The sequence below is a fragment of the Choristoneura fumiferana genome, chromosome 5, assembly GCF_025370935.1.
Source record: "Choristoneura fumiferana chromosome 5, NRCan_CFum_1, whole genome shotgun sequence".
NCBI classification, from domain to species: domain Eukaryota; kingdom Metazoa; phylum Arthropoda; class Insecta; order Lepidoptera; family Tortricidae; genus Choristoneura; species Choristoneura fumiferana.
This window is the reverse complement of record NC_133476.1, coordinates 14,453,133-14,479,128: the sequence shown is the minus strand read 5'-3', so window position 1 is coordinate 14,479,128 and position 25,996 is coordinate 14,453,133. Positions and strand designations below refer to the sequence as shown.

Sequence of the window (25,996 nt, the reverse complement as noted above, 5' to 3'; positions counted from 1 at the left end):
AAATTATTTAGTACCTGCTGAATTTGGACTTCATTATTAATTCAGTACTATGGTTGAAGTTGCCTTCTAGGTAACGACAATGTAGATAGACAGTTAAATGAATATACCTACATGCATACTAGAAGTTAAAGTAAATCCTCTTAGACAATGTACCTACACCATTATACGATTAAGTTTATTACTCTTTAATTTACGCCGAATCCTAGTTGAACAAGATTTCTTTATCGACCCAACTTTTTGAATTCAAAAACAAATAAAGAACACCTGGATGGGGCAACACTATACACACACCACACTACATACACTATACACTATTGGCATTCAACACTTGCAACTTTACACACGTGTGACCCATAACGGTGTGACCCTTGAGCTATGTTTGACCCTCGTGTTTTCACAGATGGCGGGCCGCGGACTTCTGCCCACTGCGATGCGGCAACGGCCGCTGTCGAAGTACGGCTGTAGCCTGTTCTGGGCGAGACGGGTGTGGAGACAACAGCGACGAGATAGCCTGCAGCGTGTGTAGTAAGTCACACTTCATTATCTATCACACTAAGGGGCTGTTTCACCATCCATTGATTAGTGTTAACTGACGGTTAAATGTTATGCCGTCTCCGTCTATTCGAACAAAACAAATAGAGACGGCATCACATTTAACCGTCAGTTACACTAATCAATGGATGGTGAAACAAATACAATTCCTAAATACAATTTCAAAAGGCGAACTTTTTATAATCATTGTTGTCCTCTTCACCTGATGGTAAGTGCAGGTGAAACGGAACATGTAGCCCCCTTTTTGGCAGTTGATGACGGTTGTCAAGACTGAACTAAAAGAATGTTAAGTGACATTGACTGTCATCAACCATCTTTTAGTTACAGCACAGCAGATCAGAAGACCCGCTTGCCCGCTTAGCTCCCTCTGTTCGTAAAAAAACTCTACCCATCTAACACGAGTTGTTTCATCTGACGGTGAGCGTAGGTACTAACTAATCCTGCCAGTATACGATATTTGGGCATGAGAAATAAATAGTCCGGCTCAAAGTAAAAGGGAAGGGGTGAAATATCAAAAATGTTGCTACCAAAATTATCAGCCAACACACGAGATTCTCAAAAAGTATTGTCAAAAAGAATAATACACCTTCTAACGATGCGTACATACTACTTAAATCTTGATTCCACTACATTACCTATTTACTGGCAAAAAATGTCTTTAACAATAAACAATCAAAGCAATTTTAAGATCTACTTCTCTTGGATAGATACAGTTCAATGTCCATGAAAATTGACCTTACCACTGAAGTTTGAAAATACTAGTCCAACTGATCAAATATTTTTTTGTGTAAGCATCGGCTGTAGGACATAGCCGATTTGCCACGATATGCGGTGCCGTTACCCATACAATACTTACAAATGAATAATTGATGCCATATATGACCCGACTAATGCAAAGGTTAAATGCATGAATCATCATTATGAAGATTAGGATAACTAAAATGTAGGTAGAGCTGATGATACAGCTCATCATTGTCATCATCATCAACCGGCAGACGTTCACTGCTGAACAAACGCCTCCCCTTAGAACACTACAATGAACAACAACTCGCCACTTGCATCCACCGCTTGCCCGCAACTCTCGAGATGTCGTCAGTCTACATAGTAAGAGGCCTAGTAAATATAAAGAGTTTATTTGAAATAAGTGAAACGAAAATATGTTTGCCCCTTCAGTCTGTCACAACTCATAAGTTGCCTGGTTTTAAAACTGTGGCAGACTAAAAGATAACGATTTTTTTCCAATGGAGTTAAGAGAGCTTGTACCTATGCATTAGCTTTCCGGACCAAAAAATCTTATGGAAGTTGTTGGGTCAGTCAATTAACCAGGACGTCTCTTTATATTTTAAGATTTATGACATGGAAAACACATAACTTCTTCTTTTCTTTTTCAGGTTGCCCAGCACCTCAGCAAACGCCTTGAAAATAGTCTCCGTATCCGATATCAAAATGAACTATAAGTATAATTCAAGTTAACACTCTAGACTGTCCGATCTCAACTTCGTGCATTTATTATTACTTGACAAATGAGATAGATATATTGTTCTGTAGCATAAACTTAAATATCACTCCGTAGCACTTTTATAGATTGGATAAAATTATATAATGCCTAGCGTAAATCCTTGAGCAATTACAACTGGATGTCTACGGGATGTGAACGCGAATCACCATTACTTTCACCATTAATTTCTGTCAATAAGTAAAGAAAGAGTTATTGAATGCAATCGTTGACGTCAGCGCGTTAGAAAATACTGTCTGGCCTGATGATCGCTACCTATTGTCTCTTCTATTATTTTTTATTCGTCGTTTCTTATGTCATAAAAACGTAATATAAAGGTTGGAATGGAAGAGTGGTCGTGACTGTTATGGTACCACTAATGTATGAGCGACTACTCTTATTAAACCTATAACAAAGATAGGTGCCTACGCATTATACATACAGCCTTGGCCAAAAGTATTAGCATCGTATAAAAAATATAAATCCACAAAATATGTGCATTTACAAATTATTAGTAAATACACATACCTAGTTTTATACACAATAAATGGCATGCTGGTTCGACAATACAACAAAACCTGTAATAAAAAATGTAAAACCCTTTTTTTAAATCGGTCTGGTACGCTTACATCGCACTTGAACACGTATGTGTTGCCAGTAAAAAAATATATATATACCTAATTATTTTTGCTTCGTGGAAGAAAAAAAATGTATATTTGCCTTTTAATATGCCCATAAAAAAGAACTTACGTTGTTGTATGTTATGTCGGCGGCCGATCGTAAAATCCGTCAGTTTCCGAAATTTCTAGGCATATCGTGAAATGCCTAAAAGTATTTCACTGTGTATCCTCTATCGCATGTACAACGGGGAGTGCTCCGAGGAGTTATTCGGGTTGATCCCTGCCGCATCTTTCCGCCACCGCCCTACGCGACAACACTTCCATCCTCACCATCTACATGGTTGGCAGTCTTCTATATACTGCGCGTTTTTCCGGAAATTTCCTGCCTCGCACAGCAAAGCTCTGGAATGAACTAGTCTGCGGTATTCCCGGACCGATTTGACCTTCATTCAAGCTTTCAATAAAAGAGCGTGCTCCTACCTAAAAGGCCGGCAACGTACTTGTGGCTCTTCTGGTGTTGCAGGTGTCCACGGGCGACGGTAATCGTTTAAAATCAGGCGATCCGTTAGCTCGTTTGTCCCCTATACCATAATAAAGTATAGTTGTACTTGTTGTTGATTTCTATTTTTAAAGGGTGTTAATACTAATACTTTTGACCAAGACTGTATATAGGTACTCTTATTCATAAAGTTGCAGTACAGTACTGCCTTGGCTTTAGAACCTAACTGCACTTCATTATAATGTAGCTAATGTGTGCTATAATTATCTACTGGCATTGCTAATGTAAATGTATCGGTGACACACAACTTCTGGCACAAATCGGGTACAATACCTTGATGCCCTTCCTATCTTTTTCTTCTACCTCTTTTCTGTTGTACCCTCCTCCCCCTAGTAAAAAAGTAAATGGCTAGGTAACTCCAAGCTGTATTTACTTATGTGCATATTTGTAATTGTTACGCTGTGGTAAAAATGTTTATAATAATTTGAGAACACAAATGCAAAATATAAAATGCTTTAGACTAATTTAAGTAAGTAGGTACTTAGGCGTTTAATTATTCGAAAAGCAGAGTCTTCATTCAAAAAAAAATCTGCCAATTTCCCTACCGGGTGTATGTAATGAATGAATGCTCGATTGCATTTCAGTGTTAAATGTAAGACTATTTAAATGAACTAAAATAATTTCCTTGCTCACCCGCGAACTTAAGACTATTTGTCAATTCTAATGTTATACATACGTACGCGAACCTATGTAATTTATATCACTGCAAATTATTACACTATCACTTAATGTAGAAAAAATTAGGGAAAATAAAATAGGTACCGAATTTGCACATCAAAGTAAGTAGGTAGCACTTGCATTAACATTGTATTACGATTAACTGTTACGAAACAAACGAATTTGAATATTATTTCGGTTGTATTATTACTATTACACGACTAGAGAATACCTAATTATAAGAATAGGCAGTGGCACGATAATAATATAAAGAAATATGGTAGGGTAAGTTGTGGTAAAAACAAGATATAAATTGTATGTTTTAAAATAAAGGTTTCTCTAATTGGCCTTACATACGAGAAAATACTCACACACTTATTAGACATGACCAACTACAGTTTTCTTTGAACACAAGTTCAACTATTGTGAAAGTTTTTTGGTGACACGGTTTTAAATTAATATTTTGAAACAGTAACCTATAAATCTTCGTATTCCGTTTTTACCATTTCTTATCTTTCGTTTAATGCTAACTAGGTCATACGCAATAAGACTGAGGAGTAATACTCTGGCTCTAAGTAGCATTGTTAGAATAAATATTACCACTGCACTGTAAATATTACAAATTCTTAGGTCTTCTTTTATCAACGTACCTACGTAAAACAATGTGATTACGATAACGAGCGAACATAAGCTCTAGATACAGCAAGACAGACACACATCAAGTTATCAAAGCGATGTATTTTAATGTTAAATTGTGTTTATTTCTTTATTTTTGTACAATATACTGATGTTGTTGTTGTAATTTGTCGGTTTAGTTTAGATACAAAGAAAAAAGTCACATTGGCGGTGAGTCTTTACACGAATCTTTTCGAGTCACTTTTAACGCCCCGTAACTAAAACTCCGGCTAACCTTTATTTATTTATTTATTTGGAGAAAAAACAGAAATAAGTGTACAGAAGATGATACAAGTATTCTTAGTACTATTACTAAAACTAACATGCACTTACTCCCTAAACAGATCTCACTAAGGCACATGTGTGATGATTTCTAGCCAACGTACACTTCACCGAAAGCTAACCGGTCGGAGTACGCTAATAAGCACGCTAGTCGAAACAAAGCAGAGTAGCCAGTACGGTACCTACCCCTACCAATAACAATAATCTACTTATTGAGCACATAATCTACTTATATTCTAAGACAATCAATAGATATGTAGGTATGTATGTATGTAAACACTTTATTGTACATTGCGTATGGAACTGCCATACTGTATTTAACGTGGAATTCCAAATAAAGTGGTTCCGATATCATTGACGCGTCGTCAGTGACACCACGTCAAAAACGTAGCATCACTGACGGCACGTCTTTGACGGGAAGATATACTTTATGGCGATTTTCTTGGGGAAACAGAGGGAACAAAATGTGTTCGTTAACCCTGGCCTTCCACACTGCAGTCCGAAAGAGTTTGCAAAAGGGAGGGAGGGTTGATGCCCACTCACACATCTGATCCCTTAGTATACTTTTACGTCACCCACGACACAGGACGATGTGCGTGACAATAACAACGGTGTGGGGATTGGAGACCTCTCTCTAGTATAGACAGGTTTCTATCGAGACAGATGTCCTGGGCTCGGGACCGAAGTCCGAAGGAAGAGCGTCAAAAGTTGTATATAATAAGTATGCGTCCGAGTTGAGAAACCTTGATGATGCGATGTATGGTGTTAGAGTTCTGTATTTGCTCACTAGATGGCGGTAGGAGTAGCTACAGCGGTAATAAGAGTGTGATGCCTACTAAATAGTCCACTTCTACTCATATAAAATTACAATGCGGCACAGACAATTATTACCGCTACTATTAATACGTAAGTGACCCATGTATCTTTAATAATTGTGACTAATTGTATACATTAACACGACGTTGATAAATGAAGACCTTGTTTATCGCACTGTCTAGATTTTGTCGATATAGGCAATTTAGAAACAATAAGAGCAGTACGCTTGGTGCGTAGCGTATTAGGAGATGCGGGTTCGGATCCCGTCCAGCGAACCCGAAAAACTACTTTTTTAAAAACTTATGAGAACAGTATTTTTTTAATTCTATTTTAATTTCTGTACAATATTGCTATGTAAAAATGAGGGCTATCGTTTTTTGTCTCACTAGATGGCGCACTGTTGCGTGAGGTTTTTAAGTATGGCTTTCAAAGTCTGTTATTACGGGCGTGAAAACAAAGTTTAGATTAAAATCGTATTTAATACACTAAAACCGTACCATAAAAATATCGAGCATGCCACAGTGTTGCATAGTCCCCGTTTTATTCGGAAAAAAGGAAGGACAAAGGTTTCCGAAAGACAAAACTGTCTCAAAACACAGACATTCATTGCCCCGGAACGCATATTCGCCATAATTAATTTCAGATATTGCAAAATATTCACAAAATTATTCTAATTATAAATAAACCCGCGTAGGTCACCCAAAAACTATGAGGTTTGACATTTCGGAGATCTCACGCTACACTAGCGCCTCTAGTGGCGAATTCATAAGCGTTAGCCCTCATTGTGAGCCCATCCCGGGTGATGTTCCCTTGATAGCTCAACCGGCTCGTATGCCGTGATTTAGTTTTGGATCCAAGTAAGCTGTAGCAAATTTTGATTTGAAAAGCAAACACTTCTGCAATAAATACAAATAAAACACAATAAGCCAAAATATAAAACATCTTACACTGGCCTTAATAAAACTTTATTTTAATAGATAATTTAAATTAATCATAAGTATCTTAACTTACTGATATTTATTGTTCAGATTAACATTTACGTAAAACTAATTTAAGTACTTGGTTGTAATGTAATATAGCGTGTCTATGTGTGTGAATGTGATATTTATTAAATTTATGAGAAATGAACCGTCGTATTTATTTTGAGTTGTGGATTATTGCAGTAGTTCTTTTAGCAAGTATTTGACTTGCTATAACAGGGATGGCCAAGGGGATAGAAATGAAAATAAAGTTTGAGGTTCACTAGGTGTAATGAGCAGAGTTTTATACACCAATTATTAGGAGCTGAACACACAATGTACAACACTGAATAATATATTTCTAGGTTAGATCTATTTTAGGCAAAACCAGGCGGGGCGCACACGGAACACACGCGACGTGTTTCTATGGAAGGTGCTAATGCGACTGGCCTCGTGTGCGCTGTTCCCGGTGTCGCGGGAATAGGAATGCTGAGGTTCTCCTATGGTAGCCCGAAATTTTTTAATCCTATTTTCACTACCACTAATTTCACTAGCCCTAAAATGACAAAGCCGAATTTTTAATTTTCCTAACTATTCATTAGCCCTAATTTTAGCATTCCGAATTTACGTTACGTTTAATTTCACTAGCCTTAAAATCAAAAAGCCGATTTTTTTTCCTAAATATTCATTAGCTCTGATTTTAGCATTCCGAATTTACGTGGTACCTAATTTCACTGGCCCTAAAATCAAAAAGCCGAATTTTTGATTTTCCTTACTATTCATTAGCCCTTATTTTAGCATTCCGAATTAACGTTGTACCTAATTTCACTAGCCCTAACATCAAAAAGCTAAAACATTATTTTCGTCAAATGTATTGATTGGAACACCTTAATTTGGCAATATATTGAATGTCATCCATCCAACCTACTTTCTTAGTGGGAGTTATCTTGGCTGCTATAAAAAAAACCTAGCATCGAAGGCTAAGGACCTAACCTATCCAAGTCGCTTCTTCTCCAAACCGTCTTGCTCGCTCGCTCGCAAGCATTTTATTTTATCTTTAGTACAAGTAAACATTAGGGTTCATAACTTTAGGTCTATTAATCTTAAGGAATAATCATGATTAGTTTTAGTAATATTAGAGCATTTAATATTTAGTACAAGTAACCATTAGGATGTAAAACTTTAGGTCTAGTAATCAATTCGGACATACAAGTTTAGCTGTCATGATATTAGGGCTAATGAAAATTATATCTAACGTTGGTATGCCTAGTGAAATTAGCTTTTATGATATTCGGTCTAGTGAGGGTGAACCGAATGCTGACGTAGCTTAACGCTTATCGCTGTGCTGCCACATTCTATTAGTTCCTTTCTTTTCATACTAATAATTCAGTAAGCAGCAGAATACCTTAGGAAGTGTAAATTTAAGCTATGATTTAAGTGTAATTTGTAAGCTATGCCATACGATAAATAAATAATTCTACTTTTTAGGGTTCCGCAGCCAAAATGGCAAAAACGGAACCCTTATAGTTTCGCCATGTCTGTCTGCCCGTCCGCGGCTTTGCTCAGGGCACAGCTCAGGGACTATAATAAATACTTAAATAAATTTTGCTACTTTAGGATCCCCCTGAATAATAAAACTCATTTGATGACGAGATTGCGCTGACTTTATCATGTTGGTCGGCGTCCTTACTCGGTATGGGTACTGGCAGAATACCAGCGCTGCGGCTTACCGCAGCACAATGCTGAGCCAGCGCCTGTTCTTCAGTGCATCACATGGCTTCTCATTTATGTGTCTGATCTGTTTAATTGTTATTTAATTTATGTTTTTATTTAATTGTTAGTTTTATTACTCTTTTGCTACTAAGCCATGTCTTTGTTTTGAAGAATTAAGATTATATCTATCTATCTATCAATGCTAGAAGGCTGTAATTTTGCACGAATATATATGCCGACATATAGCACGGAGAACAGATGGCCGTTGGGGCCGAAAAGTTCTCGAGTGGAGGCCGCGGATCGGCAAACGCAGCAGGACGTCCACCAACGAGATGGACGGATGACTTGGTTATAGCCGCGGGTTCACGGTGGATGCCAGCCGCTGCCAACCGAAGCAACTGGAGGTTTATATGGGGGAGGCCTATGTCCAACAATGGACGTCCTACGGCTGAGATGATGATGATGATGATATGCCGACAAAATAGTACAATAAAAAAAAAAAAAATTTTTAGAGTAGGTACCTCCCGTAGACGTAAAGTGGGTTGATTTTTTAAAGAAACTACCTACTAATTTTTTGGCGTCCAATGCGGGCTTACGCAAACCAGGGGGCCAATTCTTGAAATCACGTTCTTATTCCATTCGAAAATAATGAAAAAATTACTTTAGAAAATTACATTTACTTTTATTTGGTTTGAGGCTTACTCCCGACACGTAGACCATCTTTATACGAATATGCTAAAACTCCAACACAAATATTTTACAAGTATAAGACCAAGCTCGATCGGTTTTCCGCCCCTGAAACCCCTCACATAGCAAATTTCATCAAAACCGTTACAGCCATTTACGAAATAAATTCATCATCATTCAGGCCTAAGCGTCATCATCAAGACATCACCTAACTTACTAGTAGGCCTTAGTTTTGTAGTCACTCAAGTTATGTTACAAGCAACATTTTTTTTGTTAAGTACTGTTAGCAAATCTTTTTTTTTTTTTTCAGTGTAAGTTGACGACATGCATACATAACTGCCAATACACACAGGCATGTAAGTGTAGGTACTGTTGGTGTTAGAATACCTTGAGAAGGTCGGTCAGTACTAATCATGCTTCTAAAAGTCGTGACTAGTTATCTGTCATAATTACGTCGCTCATAGTCATCTATCATAAACATCCTTCTTTTTTTCTAAACCTTAGCTTCTCATCCTTATTAATATTATATTATACATCCAAAAGTGACTGTTTGTTTGTCCGTTACCTCTTCACATTTCAACGGTTGAACCAATTTAGATGGTTCGGGGATAGTTTGAGACCCTGGGAGGGAAGGATACAGAATAGTCTTATCCCGGAAAATTGCACAATATACTAGATTCCTAAAAATATATAACTACTTGTAGACAGATAGTTGGATTTGACAAAAATATCAGACACATATTTTTTCTTGACGGACTAAATATAATATTATTTTTTTACTCAAGAATCTTCCCCATTATTGCAGACTAGCCGTTCATTACCCGCAACTCCCACCACGTAGAATTCGTTTATCGCTCGCTATCCCTCGGGAACTATGCAATTTTCCGGGATAAAAACTATCCTATGTCCTTCTCCGGGACTCAAACTATCTGTATACTGTATCTAAATCGGTTCAATGGTTTAGACGTGATGAAGTAATAAACAAACAGACTTACAAACTTTCGCATTTATAATATACTCAGCGGCACAAATTTGGCCCACTCTACATACAAAATTACCTATTATAGCATATATTTGAGGGCCAGATTTTTGCCGCTCAGTATATTTAGACATCAGATTATATGCACTATCAACATGCCAAAATATGCATTCAAATATGCACAATTAAAAACCATAAACCATTAGAATTTACATTTATTTTCACTTTATAATATTATTTCAACAAAATTAAGATTTTCGTAGATAGATCGATCGTTTCGACGGCATATACAATAGGTACGGTATTATAATAGCAAAGTGGTGTCGCGGACGCTGCTCATCGAATAGCTACCCTGAAGTGGCAATGGGCGGGCCACATCGCTCGAAAGCACGACTCGTGGTGCAGGAAGACCTTGGAGTGGAGACCCTGGGGCGCGATATGCCCGAGAGGACGTCCCCAGATAAGATAGAAGGACGACATCAAGAGAATAGCCGGGTCAAACTGGATGCAGGTAGCACAGAACAGAGAGAAGTGGAGAAAGCTGAAGGAGGCCTACACCAAATAGAAAATGGCTAAGAAGAAGAAGGAGAAGAAGAATAATAACAGCTATAAGTACCTACAAAATTCCGTGACAAAAACTATCCTAGGTCCTTCTGAGGGTCTCAAACTATATCCATACTATTTTATCACGATCGATTGAGTAATTTAAGCGTAAAAGAAATAACAAACACCTACATTCGCATTTATATATTAAAGTAAGGAAGTAGAATAAGTAGGATAGGATCAGAATCATCACAACAAGTATTATTTATTACTGAAACTATAAGCAGGTCCGGCATATTATTTTTCTGGAATCTATGTTTGTTATCGCGAGGTCCTATTTATCTATTTGTGTCTACGTAGGCTGTTTGTATATGTTTCACAACAGTCAATGTATAAAGCTATTATAATGAATAACATCCTGATATTAAAGTAACTAGGCCATTTGCAGCTGCTGGTGTCCTATCTCGTAAGCGTACCGCATGAATGTCGGTATGTACGAGATTTTCCTATGATACTTACTTTAGTTTTGCTGCTTGGAATCTGTGCTTAAAACAATTATACATTCTGTACAGTATCTAATTTGAATTGATAGCCTTCAATCTCGAATTTAATCTTACAATCTATTGCAATTATAAATTAAGGTCATACACGTGATGTGCTCATCGCGTAACATCGAATTGTATGGGCACCACAATATCCATCATAGCTTACCTTGGCTTTCAAATATATTGCAATTATTAATCATTTACACGCTCAATCATATCGATAAATTTAGTAGAAAAAAATTGCGATGCCAGCAACGCAGGCTTGACAAAATTCATATTGTCACTGCTTTAAACAAAAACTCGTACCTCAAATAGATAATTTTCTGAGTGAACTTTATGAACATTACGTCAAAGTTCAATTTTGTTGACGTATTGATTTTAGATACGAGATTTTTTCAAAGTAGTGACTATATAGCCTTTTGATGTATGCTAATAAAATAATCTAAGTAAGTAAATAGAGTAGATTTATGCGTTAGTGAAGTAGTTTTTGTGTGCAGGCTCATATTATTATAGGTTTGCGTTTAAAAACGGTGCTTGTAGGGTTCCGTCTATTGTTATTTTGTTGTCCATCTATCCGTCTGTCTGTCTGTCTGTCTGTGTAGAGGTTCTTTTTCTCAGTAACGCGTGGAGGTATCAAGCTGAAAATTAATAAAATACTCATATTTAAACATCTAAGTTAACGCCATCAAAAGATGCAGTCATTAAAAAAAAGGTGTTAACTAATATAAATATAAATACAAATGGCCGTAACCGAAAAACCTTCAAGGTACTTCAGGTTATCCTAGAAATTTCAAATTTGGTATGACATTAGCACTACCAACAGGAAAATTTTGAAAATCTGTTTTTTTTAATGTCAGTATACATCTTAAAATTATCCCACACAGCGTAAGTACATCTTGCTTTAGAGAGGGGCTCTGCTAACACTGGTAATTTATAGATACTTACACGTACAAAAAAGTGGCACATTTTATTTCTTTACAAGACGTAATCACACGAATAGAGTCATGTGGGGCATTGTGGGGTAATCGTACACAGTAGGCAAGTATACGTAATCCCATACATTTCAATCCGAAATGTATGCGATACTGCGTAGGTTTACCACACATGACTCTACGACCGTTCGACATAAACTTTAGTCATTGCGAAGATCTTTATCGCTGGTGTTATTGTTAGCACTGTTAGTCTAATTTGTGTAAGTACCTCTAACAACCGTTTTGCAACAAGCACGTCATGGTATCTTATGAAACTCTCGTAATACCTTGTCACTGAAGTCTGTACCACGTAATAGGTAAGGTAAACGTACGAGTGCCCGACACGCTAGTGCCCAATAGATGGCACCCTGCTGTCACATCTATTGCTAATGACATAAAATTTAAGATGCCAACCATTGGGACAGTGACGAGCACTCGTACGTTTACTTTACATGATGTTTTAACTATGTCAACGATGTCATCTGTCTCTTATTCACGGTGCACCAACTCGGAAATATTGTAAGCAGTTTAATTGACATTCCGGGATTTTACTATATTCCCGAAATTGCCGAAATCGTGAACTTCATTAACATTGCATGTGAAATACCTGCGCCAAATTTCGCCCATCGGTTGAAATTTCAAGAGCTTATCGCGATCCTGTGGGAATATCGGATAAAAAGTAGCATATGTGTTATTTCAAATGTCCAGCTATCTACATAATAATATCAAATCCGTCCAGCCGAAGCACGTAGCGAGAAGAATATAATGTTTTAGACTATCGCAGTCATTACTAATTTTATGTAAATTTGGGTTATGGTCCGCGTACCAATACCAACTATCTAAATCATAAAATAAGTAATTAATACACCTACATTACATACAACCCACAAATTATCGTATTTATAATATTGGTAGGATTTGCTTCTATTTTGTTCCAAATAACGACAGAAAACAATACGACCATAAGTTAAAACCAAGCGTAGGTACAGGTACCGTAGGTACTCCATCTTAGAACACATCTTCACTTACCATCATGCATGTCCAGCCTATTTTGTATAATAATAAAATATTATTTATTAGAGTATTATAAGTACTAGTAATATAGTAATAGTAAAAGTGTAGTCTACTCTACAAAAGCATTATTAGGATTGATCAAAAACGCCGAAAAGTCTAGTTTATCTGTAAATCTTTGATTTTAAAATTTATTTTATTTCTATTACCGTCTGTACAGAAAATGCAGCCATGTGATAGGATTCTGTTGCCATCCTATAGGCACACGGGCCTCAAAATCATCATGAACATGCGAGACATTTCATATAAGAGTTGGGTTCTTGAAGCTGTAGCTGAATTGAATGGAGTAATGCCAAGCAATCACAGTCGTGCCCAGGCCTTAAAACGTGATATATGAAAATTATCGAAGCTTGACAATGCAACCAGATCTCCTTTGATATGCTCTAGTTCGTTACATTGATGATATAAATACGTGTATAATAAACAGTGATCGCAATAGGTAATGCCATTTGGGGTACATGGACTCGAGCTAATATGGAAATGACTGCGGGATTCCGGGATTATGTTAAGTCTAGAATGCTTTCCCATTTAATAGTAAAATTCCGTAGAGCTATACACAAATTGCTACCACTTTCCAATGGCATTTTCAAGTGAGATGGGATTTCAGAAAATTGGTGACCAGCAGGGGAAAATGTGTACGTTTCACAGTAGGTTAAAAGTTTCTGAGTAGTAAAAATATTGGCTTTGGTTCTTTTAGATATGGCATAATGTGAGAATTTAAGTGAAAAATCATATTATGTGCTACCATCAAATCCACTCTATCTAAATCAACTAGATAATAGGCAGAGGCCGCACTACGGCTAAACCGCCGCGGTTTTTAACCGCGTGACTTTTTTACAAGTAAACTTAAAACCGCCAGTGCGGCCGCTTGCATTTGTTTACTTGATTCACAAAGTCACGCGGTTAAAAACCGCGGCGGTTTAGTCGTAGTGCGGCCTCGGCATTACAGTCCGTTTTCCAATATTATAAGTACCTATCATACCCAGTTAATATTGCAAAAGTGGATACCTACCTATGTTAGATCACCGACTCCACTTATAATATACAGTTTAAAATAAAAAGAACACGCCATAGCCTCCCTTGACAATTACTAATTACTAAATATTCAGCTTAATTGAGTTCACGTGTTTAGTTTACGTGGACAGAATTGCCTAATGTAAAATTAGGTGAGCCGTTCCTGTGTGTTATGAAATTCTAAGGTTAAAATTTTCATAAACTAAAACCAATTGCAATTCTTCGACTACACGCTACGATTGTGTTGTTATTCGATTATTTTCGTAACACTCTTGAAACATGCAGGAACATTTAACTTTTTTTTTTATCGAAACCTGTAAATAGCGTCTGGTGATAAATGAATACTGGCCAGTGACGTCGTTTATTTTCGTTTTGAATAAAGTAAACAAAAATCTAAATTACCAGTTCATTGAAAATTAATCTAGTTTGTAGGTAGTGCCTGAAGCCTTTTTATGAGAGTTGCACTTTGAAATTATGGTTTAAGAGTGTCGGCTACCTGTACCTAAACACCTTATTACAAAACACGAAACACATCTTAGATATTTAAATGTGTAAAAATATGTCATATTTCTATGAACTAACGATTTCCTAACTTTTAATAACTAGTACAGTCACCAGCACCAATATCTGACACAACAAGCGTGCATAAATATCTGATACGACTCTATTTCTAGGGCCGGAAGGACGTGTCAGATATTTTTGCACGCTCCGCTGTGGCAGATATTAATGCTGGTGACTGTACCACTCACCTCTTCTTCTAAAGATCTCTACCCACTACACCGTATCATGCCATGACCATTGATCGTATAATAGGAACGTAAGGCGACGGTTGGTTAAATAGTGACTTTGACTTTGACTTTAAGTCGCTACACTCTTGACAGAAGTGGTCGTGGTCGTCTGCTGAGATTCAGTAGTAAAACTTCAAAACAACCTTCTTGGGAAAATAGAGTGTTGGCTACCCCTTGCCTTCCATATCGCAGTGTTAAAGTTCAGAGTTCGCGGTTGGTAAGGAAGAGCGCTTCCCAAAATAGTACTCCGGTGTTCAGCACCACGTGGGAACATAGTCTAGTTAGAGCGTGTGAGTGAATTTATTGCCCATTTTGATCGATCATAAATCGACGGAAAAATCATTTATACCTCAATAAAAATAGAAAAAAAAAATAGAAATCATTTATTCGTGACAAAGTAGCGTAGCATAACACAAGATATAACAATATTAAATAGTGATTATACACGTAACTGTCCTCCGTCACAACGTTATGCGTGCTCTCATACCTTTTATGAAAATAGAAACGTCGTACTAGTGTACGACGTAGTCGACTTGGGTCGATGTACTACGGCTTGGGTCTAATTTGTTATTTGAGCAATAACAGTTCGGTTTTACGTAAAGATTAAATTTTTCATAATTTAATGTGGGTAGTTTGTTTGAGAAAAATAAAGTGGGTACTTGCTGGGGAGGTACAGTGACAAATTAAAACGTTTGTTTTGGTTTGTTAGTCTAACATCTGGTAGCTTGGTGTACGGTTGTTGCTCTGAAGATGAGCTCTGGTTGAGTTCGAAAGGCGTCCGTGTAGTGTGGTGGTGGTGATAGATGGGTTTGTGTGATTTGTGTGTGTTCTTAAAATGTGAAGGTGGAGGAACTGCATGAACACATATTTCTTGCATAAACGTATATTAGCTATCATGAGGCCGCGGATGAGTAAAGTAATTGTTTCAGTTCATAGAAACGTCGGTTTGGCCACAGCTGGCTGTACGGTACGCCCACTGTTTGGTGGAGCCTTAGCTGGCATATAGTACTACATGTTTTGTTACATCACGCATCGAGTCAAGCTCTGTTGTGGAACGATACCGAGAGGTCGCTTCCAATGTAAAACTACGCATCCAAATTGTACCTACAAGGAACAGTGCGCGAAAAATTGACTGTACTTATACTCGTAAATACGTTCGGAAGCACGATGGGAAGTTTGTTGTGTTGTGCAGTTTTAGTTAGATAATTAGTAAGCATTGGTAAGTATATTTTAAAGTTAAATACTTGGGTTACTACTTAATTATAAAACATTACTTTTTGATAAAAGTATGGAGATGTAAATTATCTAGTCGAAATCGATTCCATTCGGTTTTTGAATTTAACTGGTGCTAGATTTCGAGTTTATTTTTATATCGGTTCGCGCTTGATTTTTAGCTATCAGATCAGACCGTGTTTACATTAGTCTGTCAATTTTTCAGGGTGTGTTTCAATGTCGAACATTCTAGCGCTAATTGCTCGATCGTATTCAAACCTGCAAAGTATGCTAATCAAAACAAAATAAGGAACATTTGAGTTCCATCGGTAAAATGAAATGAAAAATAAATTTAAATGATATTAGATAAATAAATAAATGAATATCATGGGACACTTGACACCAATTGACCTAGTCCCAAACTAAGCAAAGCTTGTACTATGGATACTAGGCAACGGATAAACATAACTATGTTTATCCGTTGTATTGTAACGGATAACTCACGTCTTAAACCGAGTTTAGCTCGACATGTTTGTTGTATATAGTCCGAAACATGTCGAGATAAACTCGGTTTAAGACGTGAGTTATCCGTTACAATATCATTTAATATGAGTGAGTCTCACGGTAGTTTCATGTTCAAAAATAAATTTGCGTTTTTCTAAATCTAAATACATTTAATTGTTCGAAAAGTATTTGTATTGTGTCATCTGTGTATTATGAATCAAACCATTATTTTAGAGCAAAGTATGATTATTAGCCTAATCAGTCGATCATCTGCTAAAGTTAGCTGTAGAGCTAAGTCACAATGACAAGTCAGCTGACTTTTACTATTTTAGTGAAGGTGAAGTTACGCAAAGATTAAAAAAAAGGTATTTTCAGTTTGTATTTTCTAAATTAGCAACAATCAATAAATATTTAGGATGATTAACATAATTATGGCTTTTTGCACAACATAAACATGCGGATCGGAAATGGCGGTTATTTTTTTCCTGCTAATTTGCTGTCACTGCTGTCAACTTTTTTCGATTAGGCCATTTTTTGTCTTTGATTTGTCAAGGTGACATAACGAATCCGTCTATCAGCGGCTCACAACGCAGACTGCTAGCAAGCGTTTATGAATCATACTTCTTGACAACCGTGCTTAATCAAAGTAACTTCAGGATCTGTAGTCTGTTAAAATTTCCATTTTTTTTTTTGCTGACTGTAGGTACTTTTTTTTCTACTGTAGGTACTTGCATTGTCATCGAACTTGCATTATACCTTTCAAGTCAATCCAACTACTGGTGGTCGTGGTAGCCTAGCGGTAGACTATGACCTCTGCAGAGGGTTGTAGGTTCGAGCCTGGGTTCGCATTCGAATTTTCTTTGTACATTTTCAGTTTAGTTGATTCTATTACATATATCATAGCTGTAATTTATATAGCATAGCTGCATTCTATTACATCATAGCTGTATTCTGCAGTATAGTTGTATTTTATCAATTTAATTATCAAGTGAGTTATTTCCGTTTCAATATCAGGGCTTTATCTACTAATATTTGAAAGTTGTACGTGCGAGCGTGCGTGCATGTGTCTCTTTCACATTAAAACCGCTGGGCATATTGGTATGAAATTTGGCATGTACCTAGATAGCTGGACGTCGGGAATAATACATTAAATAGGTACATATGTATCGACCCCCCCCCCCATAGGCTAAGCGAGCAAAAATAAAGTTTTCGTAATTTGTTATTTTTATTAGTTTTTCTAAACTTTGCAGAATATTGAAGTATGTATAATTAAACTACGATAAATTCAGCTTTTAATAGCATTTAAAGTTAAGTGATACTGGTATTTTCTTTATACTTTTTTCTCAGTTCCTCTTTAGGTGCTCACTTTGGGCCCCCCTCCCCTACTCTATGTCATTAAATTGGCTGATATCTTGGTACATAGACCACGTTGTTACATACCGCCAAATATATCAAATTAAAAATACAATTTTTTTATGACAACAAATTGATAAGCAAAAGACCTATGGTCGATAGCGATTCTGTACCTCAGTGGATTTTTGACGTTCTATATTTTTTTACGCCTTACCTACAACACAAACTTACAGCACACAAATTACAAATTCATAACTCTAGCCATCTACCCGGTGTGGCCTGTAATACGAGCTAAAACTTAAAACATAGATCGTACTCGTCAAGCTGAACAACATTACTTCAGCGACTTTTAAAAATAATGGAGTCTAGATTTTCCCTTTTTCATACAAATTAAATACTGCTATCAATGTACGCCATCCTAGAATACCACTGACATCGCCTGTCACCCTACAAACAACAAGCATTTTGCTTTACATTGCTTCTTCGCATAAACTTAAAAGTGTAATAAAAATCAAAAAAACAAATTTATTTTTAAAAGTCGCTGAAGTAATGTTGTTCAATTTGACGAGTATGATCTGTGTTTTAATTATTTGCTCATATTACAGGCCGCACCCGGTATACCTACCTACCTACCTATATTTCATACTAATTGTTAACATGACATTATGAAATCCCACGAATATTATAAATGCGAAAGTTTGTAAGTCTGTTTGTTAGTTTGTTTCGACATCACATCATAAACCGCAGAACCGATTTAGATGAAGTGCAGTATACAGATAGTTTGAATTCCGGGGAAGGACATAGGATAATCTTTATTACGGAAAACTGCAGTTTCCGCGGGATAGTGATAACCGAATTCTATGCGGATGGAGTTGCGGGTGACGGCTAGTATGTACTAAGAGTATTTAAACTAATCGGGATTGTGTGCGTGTTGCGGCAGCCGCCGAGTCGCGCGCTCCTGAGAGGAAGGGCTACGAAATAGCCCGAAACATGTCGAGCTAAACTCGGTTTAAGACGTGAGTTATCCGTTATAATATCATTTAATATAATCGGGATAAGTCCAGAAACACGGGTATTATTTGGAAACTATTAATCAGAAGTGAAATTTTTGATGGCATCAAAGTCAAAGTCAAAGTCAAGTCAAGTCAGTTATTCAATTTAGGCTATAACTAGCACTTATGAATGTCAAAAAAAATCTACCACCAATGTTTAGCAGTTCGCATGTACCTTTTGCGAACTGCTAAACATTCAAAACAATAACTAACTGATAAATCTAAGTCCACGTGAAGGGAGTCGCGGGCATAGTTAGTTATGAAATATGTTTTGATTTTGAATGTTCATTAGTTTTTCGCTTCACATCTCTGCCCACTGCAGCCTGCAGGGCACAGGCCTTCTCTCAGAAAGAGAGGGCTTGGGCTGTAGTTCCCACGCTGCAATTACTTCGCAAGTTTGTGTAGGTTTCCTCACGATGTTTTTATTCACTGTAAAATTCGTGGTATTTTTTTTATTTCTTAGATGAATTTCGGAAAGCTCAGACATGTAAGTACGTACGTACGGACTTGAACCCACCAATCTAAAGGCCATAGCTCAAACCACTAGGTCACCACGGCTTTTCCAATTACGAGTACTTATAGTGATAATTATATGACTTAAATGTTATTATAATGTAAAATATTTTTTCTATCATGCTATAGTATTATTAAGTACAAATAGCAGAATTAGTTACTTTATTGTCACATACCACCTAAGAACACCGATGTACCTACTTATTCTATGCAAGTAAACATTCTATTCTATTCTCAAATTATGTTATATTTTATCTAACCTTATTAAATATTGTTAAAATGTAAATCAGCGTAATTCATAACCTCCATCAACATCACTGATGGTAGTAGTGGTGGATGAATGCCAAATTAGAAGGTCATTACAATAGAGTAGCGTCATGTTTGGGTTCCGTGTTCCGTTCCTTCCGTGTATTATTTCTTGTGAAACATGAAATAGTAGATTGATAACCAAAGGTGGAAGTGAGAGCGCCAATAGTAGATATGGGTAATTTCACCCGTGTTAGACACTCTACTTTTCATTCGGACTGTGTGGAAAGTAAAATCCTACAAAAAAAAATAGAATAATAATAAATTGAATTTACTTATATCCCACCTCCAACGGTACGTTTTCAACCTGGCCACTTGCCACGGCCGACTATAAAAAAAAATCGAGTTGGTCACGACCAAGGAGCTTATATACAAAACTGGAAGTTGAACGCCAAACGAAGAAGTTTGACCTTTATAACTTATTTATATATTCCATCTCTTTCTTTCACATTTCACGAATGACTTCCATATCTTTCTTAACCTAACTAAAGAAAGAGATGGAATATGTTCGTGACGTAATAAAGATCAAATTTCTTGTTTCAAGTGATGTTCGGCGTTCAACCTCCAGTGTTGTAAATAAGCTCCTTGGTCACGACGTGCATCTAGATGGCCATGCCGAAACGTGAAAAAAAAGTGTCATTGTCGTAACTCAATTATCTTCGACTCCGTGGCTAATCGAAAAATTAAAAAAAATACTTGCCACCCTGGAGATGAAAATGCAATTTTCCACCCGGCCATATAACCATGAAAATTAAACTTTCCGAACAGGAGAGATGAAAATACCTATTTTCAGAAAGAGAGGGCCTGGGCCGTAGTTCCCACGCGGGCCCAGTTCGCATTGGGAACTTCACACACACCATTGAATTGCTTCGCAGGTATGTGCAGGTTTCCTCACGATGTTTTCCTTCACCGTAAAGCTCGTGGTAAATTTCAAATGTACTCGTAATTCCGCACATGAATTTCGAAAAACTCAGAGGTGCGAGCCGGGGTTTGAACCCACGACTCTCTGACGCTTATAATTATTTAATACGAGAGTGAGAGGGACGGTACGATACGAACTTCGATCTTCGAATTTCGTAGTAGCCCCCCTGGCGGCGGATTCGCATTGTCCAGAAGGGTGGGCAAGAAATGGAAGCACATTCCTTCCAGCAGCACGATCTCGAGCTGAACTCCTCCGACTTACGTGTGACTGAATTTAACCTTCTGTTTTTCTACTACTACTATACTACTACTGTTGGTCTATTCTGTCTCACTGCTGAGCAAAGGCCTCCCCCGATACTTCCACTGCTCTCTGTCCACAGCATACATAGTCCAATTTATCCCGCCGTCGCTGTCTAGGTCTGACAGTTCGCCTCGGTGGTTATCTTGGCCCAGAACTCGTCTGGCATGCGGCAAACATGACCAGCTCTACTATTCATATTTTACTATAAATTATAAATGTAAAAAGTTATGTAAAGAATAACCGCTTACAAAATAAAGCTTACTGTAATAATATTACGCTTATTTATCTTTTTCCAATTTTAATACCATATGACTTTTGGTCATGATACAACTAAAACAAAATCAGCATTTTCCAATTCTTCCATCATGAATTTAAATAGAGAAGTCTCCGCCTTAACACACTACTTTTGTTTGGAAGTATATAGAGCTGTTATACTGTGTCTACTTCTCGTGGGTATGTCAAATTAATTTTTTTGGTCTGCTTCGTTTAATGTATTTTAATGTACTTTTCGAAATCCTCGTTGCTTCTATAACTCGGTCTAGAACGTCATTAAAATATTCACAATCAACACATTTCTTGAAACTTTCAGCTTCTTTAAGAAAAATATATACCTTATAATTATAAACAATTTCCCGTTATTGGCTATTTACAGAAATACCCTATTTAAGTTGACTCCCCATAGAAATAAATTTTCGAAAAATAAATTTAATAAATAAGTACGTGGTGGTTTTAACTGCTGTATATAAATCAATGAAAACACAACGAGTGCACTCTCCGCGTGTTGGATTGCCACTAAGTCAAAAAGACAATTGTCATTTTCTACAACACGAATCCTTCCGATTTTCCCCGAAACCCGAAGGTTTTTCTAAGAGCTCGAATTGTACTTTCCTTTTTGATATGTTCTTCTATTATTCGTGTGTGTGTGTATGTGTGTTGTGTGTGTGTGTAGGTATTATTCGTGTGGCTATATCGATTTTATCTATGTATCTACGGAGTCTTAATAGGCGCACCTGTAATACTACACAAGTACCTACGCATTTCAGTTCAATGAAACTCTACCTACCTATGTTAACGTTTATTTACTTGTTCTAGGGCTTGGCATCGTCAAATCGTCATTGAGGCAAAATGCGGGCAAAAGTTGCGGTTCTCTTTGTAATGGGATCATGGATTGTCGCCTCATTACTTTATTATAACAATTTCAATATTATAAAATCGTATACGATCAATATTCAAGTTTTAAAAAGTCGAAGACCTGTATTGTTTGAAGCGGTCCCTAATAATGGTAAATTAGATACTAATGGATAACTTTAACTTTACTTCTAAAGTACAGTCAGCAGGAAAAGTAGATTAACAGCTCTGGAGTTAAAAATAATCTAGACACGACTCTACTTACAAGGTAATCAGGTGTCTTGACCAATTTAATCTTACGCCAACGCTCACCTAATTTTGCTGCTGACTTTATAATGAACGATTTCCTAACTGCCGCACTCTAAGACATTTTGCATAAGTAAATATCTTTATTATTTAGCGATTTATGCGTTAATTAATATTATCTAGAATTATTACGCGTCAAATTTGCAAACTTAGAGATCTATTTGATTGCAGCGGTAACACTTATAGGCGTCTTATTTAAACTTAGTTAGGTACAAGAACCGTCAGTTAGAAATCCTAATATCCTAACTAATATTATACATGGGCAAGCACAGTCGAGGAAACCACGTACCACGGCAGGACCTTTCCATACACAATTTTCGCTATTATTTCTTTGGCAGATGTATGGAATGTCAATTATGACATCACTAGCACAAAGAGGTTTACTCGATTCAGTTTCTTTGACTGTACCTTGTCTGTCTATCTGTTACCTCTTCACGCTGTAACTGCTGAATCGATTTAGATGAAATTTGGTATGAAGATAGTTTGATACCCTGAAAAGGACAAAGTATACTTTTTATCCCAGAAAATTGCACAGTTCCCGCGGGCTAGATTCAACAAATTCAGTAACGAGTTTTGAGTTCCAATTCTACCATTTTATTTACGACTGCTTTTTTATTTATGAGTTGACTAAAATTGTATTTATTTATTTGTAAAACTTGACATATGGCATTCCATATGGAATTTCAAAAACGTTTGAGCACATTATTTTCCTACAGCAATAGTAGATTGTACGACAAGAGCTAAAACGAGCTATTTTACCCGAGGCGTTCGTATAGCCACCCGAGCCGCTACGGCGAGGGTGAATAGACGCGTCAAGGGGAAAATGGGCTTAATGCTCGAGTTTTACACTCTGCTTTTTACTTCGATTGCGAGGAGATGAAATAACAACAGAGGAATTCACTTACTAGGTACCTTAGTTATTTTTCATGCATTGCTAATATAATTATAAATATTTAGTTTTATTATTTTTATTTATTTGATTGATTTTTAGTTTTATACAAATTAATAATTATTAAACAAATACATTGAAACTTTTTTGTTTGTGGCGGTTTAGGCTTGATTGCCTTGGTCTTAGACGAAGATTTTACTTTATGCACTAGAGCATAAAAAGTCATTTTACGTCGCCTAGATCCAGCATAAACACGAAGTTTACGAAGCGAAAATGTTTTTTTTTTCAGGGTCGCAAGATTATTTGATAAACACACCAGGTTGCTACATACCAAATTTTGCAAAAACTTTAAAGTTTGTAGAAGCCAAAGATCAAAAACTTACTTGTGGTCATAGAGCTATCTTCATCGACAAAGATGGTCCCAACATTACATTTCGAATCAATAGTACATTGATGAAGAAACATTATAAAGGCAGCCAGGGGTATCAGTGTTGTTATCGATTTGTGAGTCGATCAACAATAGCTGGCCGGGAAGACACCCATGTAACGTGAGTAGGTGTCTATATTTGCCATAGATTGAACTTAACTTTGTCAAATTTCTAACGTAAACTATGGTAACATTCATTTCCCTTTTCAGCTATTCTCAATGCACAAATTTTGATACTGGCACCACCGTTAAATTAAAAGAAGAAGTGATCGTTGTATCCTGCGCCTCCATTCCTTACAAAAAAATCAAAAGCCGAAATATATTGTACGAGGATGCTTATATAATTTTGAAAAAAATTAAAATGGGCACTAGTAGTGGCGCAGCTGGACCAAAAAATTGGAATGTTTTAATATTGGGCATGGATACTATGTCTCGAGCAAGATTTTTGAGTTCTATGCCTAAAACTGCCAGCTACTTCAATCAAAATGGTTGGCTGGACTACAGGGGTTATCAAAAGGTATACCTATTGAACTCTTTATAGTACATGCGAACTTATCCCTATGTTTTTGGTCTTTTAATCTAATGCTCATCTCACGCTATGTTTCCCCATGTTACTTCATTTTTGTACATCGTGTTTTCCTTGTCAGCAATAAACGATTTTTTAACTGTTATTTGAAAAGCCCTAATTCCTAAAACATTTAATTACAGGTAGGCTACAACACGTTTCCAAATTTAATGGCATTTTTAACTGGAAAAAACATGACCACGGTATACAGAAAGTGTTCGAAGACTATGGACAATTGCAACGACGAAATTATTTGGAGCAAGTTCCAGAACTCTGGATACGTTACTGCTTATGGAGAAGATTTTCTAAGACTGCCCGACACATTTTATCGTTACAACGGATTCAAAATTCCACCTACAAATCACTACATGCGGCCTCTTTTCCTGACCGGCGAGACGCGAAAAGGGAATTTAGTTTGTACAAAACAAGTGCCATCAGCAATACATAGTCTACACTATGCCTTAGATTTTGTAGAGTCTTACAAAAATGATAAATTCTTCGGTATGTTTTGGGTCAATTCTTACAGTCACAACCTTGATAATTTACCAACACTTTTAGATAATGATTTAACAGATTTCTGGAATAAACTAAATAGCACAGGCGCTTTGTCGAACACCTTTGTATTTTTTCTAAGTGATCACGGCATTCGTTATGGGAAAATGAGGACGTCTGTAGAGTCCTATTACGAAGAAAGGCTTCCGATGTTTTTCATGTGGGTTCCATTGGACTTCCAAACGGCACATACCCATTATAATTACAATTTAGAATTAAATCAGAGACGATTGACAACGCCTTACGACTTGCACGTCACGTTACGAAACATACTTCAACTGTCTTCCGGATCCCTAATGGAGGGTGAATGTGAAGCTTGTCCGCAATGCACAGGCCTGTTTTACGAGACAATGGGACACCGAACCTGCGCCAGAGCAGGCGTCCATGAGAAATGGTGCAGTTGTCACAACTTGGTCAGTGTAAGCCAGCAGGAGTACGGTGCCGCTTACAGCATTGAACTAGCAGTTTCTTTCATTCAAAACATAACTAAAGCTGTAAATACCACCAAATGCATGAAATGCTCCATGTTACAGCTTAAGACCGTCCTAAGAACTCATAAACATGTTGATTATTTAAATAATGAAACAAGTTATGTGATAGCATTTGGAATGTCACCAGGTAATGTCGCTTACGAAGCGTCTGTCAAAGAGGATGAGAACGGTTTTCATATAATACAACCGACACAAACTATATCAGAATATAATACCAGAGGTAGCTGTGTGGTTCTGTCGAACGATCGCGAGTATTGTGTTTGTGAAAAAGAAAGAAAATGTACTTAATTTAGTTTAATAAGCCTAAGTAAATAAGTTTCACATCATGAATTTTTTTTAGTTTCCCTTATCTAAAAATATAATGTTAAGTGTGCGAACTAATTCTCTGAGCAACATCGGTGACTTTTCGTCATATAATATAATACATCAACGCAGCGGTAGGCAACCCGCCGCCCGTAACCGAATGCGGCCCGCATCCTAAACCTGTGACAGTTTTATAAATAAAAATCTTCTACATAAATGAATATGAGAGCATTTGAGGACAGTTCTA

At 36.9% G+C, this 25,996-nt stretch overlaps 2 protein-coding genes across 7 annotated transcripts in view; both read left to right on the top strand.

Annotated features, from left to right (window-relative positions):
* LOC141428248 (uncharacterized) overlaps positions 1–4,237 on the top strand; it is a 58,282-nt gene extending 54,045 nt beyond the window's left edge. For both annotated transcript variants that reach the window (XM_074088126.1, XM_074088125.1), the window contains exons 9-10: positions 401–525; positions 1,944–4,237. In XM_074088126.1, coding sequence (XP_073944227.1) covers positions 401–525; positions 1,944–1,972 — 154 coding nt within the window. In that variant the 3' untranslated portion in view covers positions 1,973–4,237. The remainder of the gene's footprint in view (positions 1–400; positions 526–1,943) is intronic.
* Positions 4,238–4,322: 85 nt separating this feature from the next.
* Positions 4,323–25,756, top strand: LOC141428247 (uncharacterized). Of its 5 annotated transcripts, none has more exons than XM_074088121.1 (5): positions 4,323–4,729; positions 22,181–22,370; positions 23,701–23,959; positions 24,049–24,355; positions 24,547–25,756. In XM_074088121.1, the coding sequence occupies exons 2-5, from the start codon at positions 22,214–22,216 to the stop codon at positions 25,732–25,734; spliced, it is 1,911 nt and encodes a 636-aa protein (XP_073944222.1). In that variant the 5' UTR covers positions 4,323–4,729; positions 22,181–22,213; the 3' UTR covers positions 25,735–25,756. The 5 variants fall into 5 exon arrangements, with proteins under 5 accessions (XP_073944222.1, XP_073944223.1, XP_073944221.1 ...); XM_074088122.1 differs by lacking the exon at positions 4,323–4,729 and adding an exon at positions 15,464–15,733; XM_074088120.1 differs by lacking the exon at positions 4,323–4,729 and adding an exon at positions 15,770–16,145.
* Positions 25,757–25,996: the final 240 nt, after the last annotated feature.

Bases quoted from the DNA above. Each gene is read 5' to 3' on its own strand.
- LOC141428247 (XM_074088121.1), top strand. From the start codon at position 22,214: ATGCGGGCAAAAGTTGCGGTTCTCTTTGTAATGGGATCATGGATTGTC. The intron at 23,960-24,048 runs GTGAGTAGGTGT...TTCCCTTTTCAG, and splicing joins CGGGAAGACACCCATGTAAC to CTATTCTCAATGCACAAATT. The intron at 24,356-24,546 runs GTATACCTATTG...ATTTAATTACAG, and splicing joins ACTACAGGGGTTATCAAAAG to GTAGGCTACAACACGTTTCC.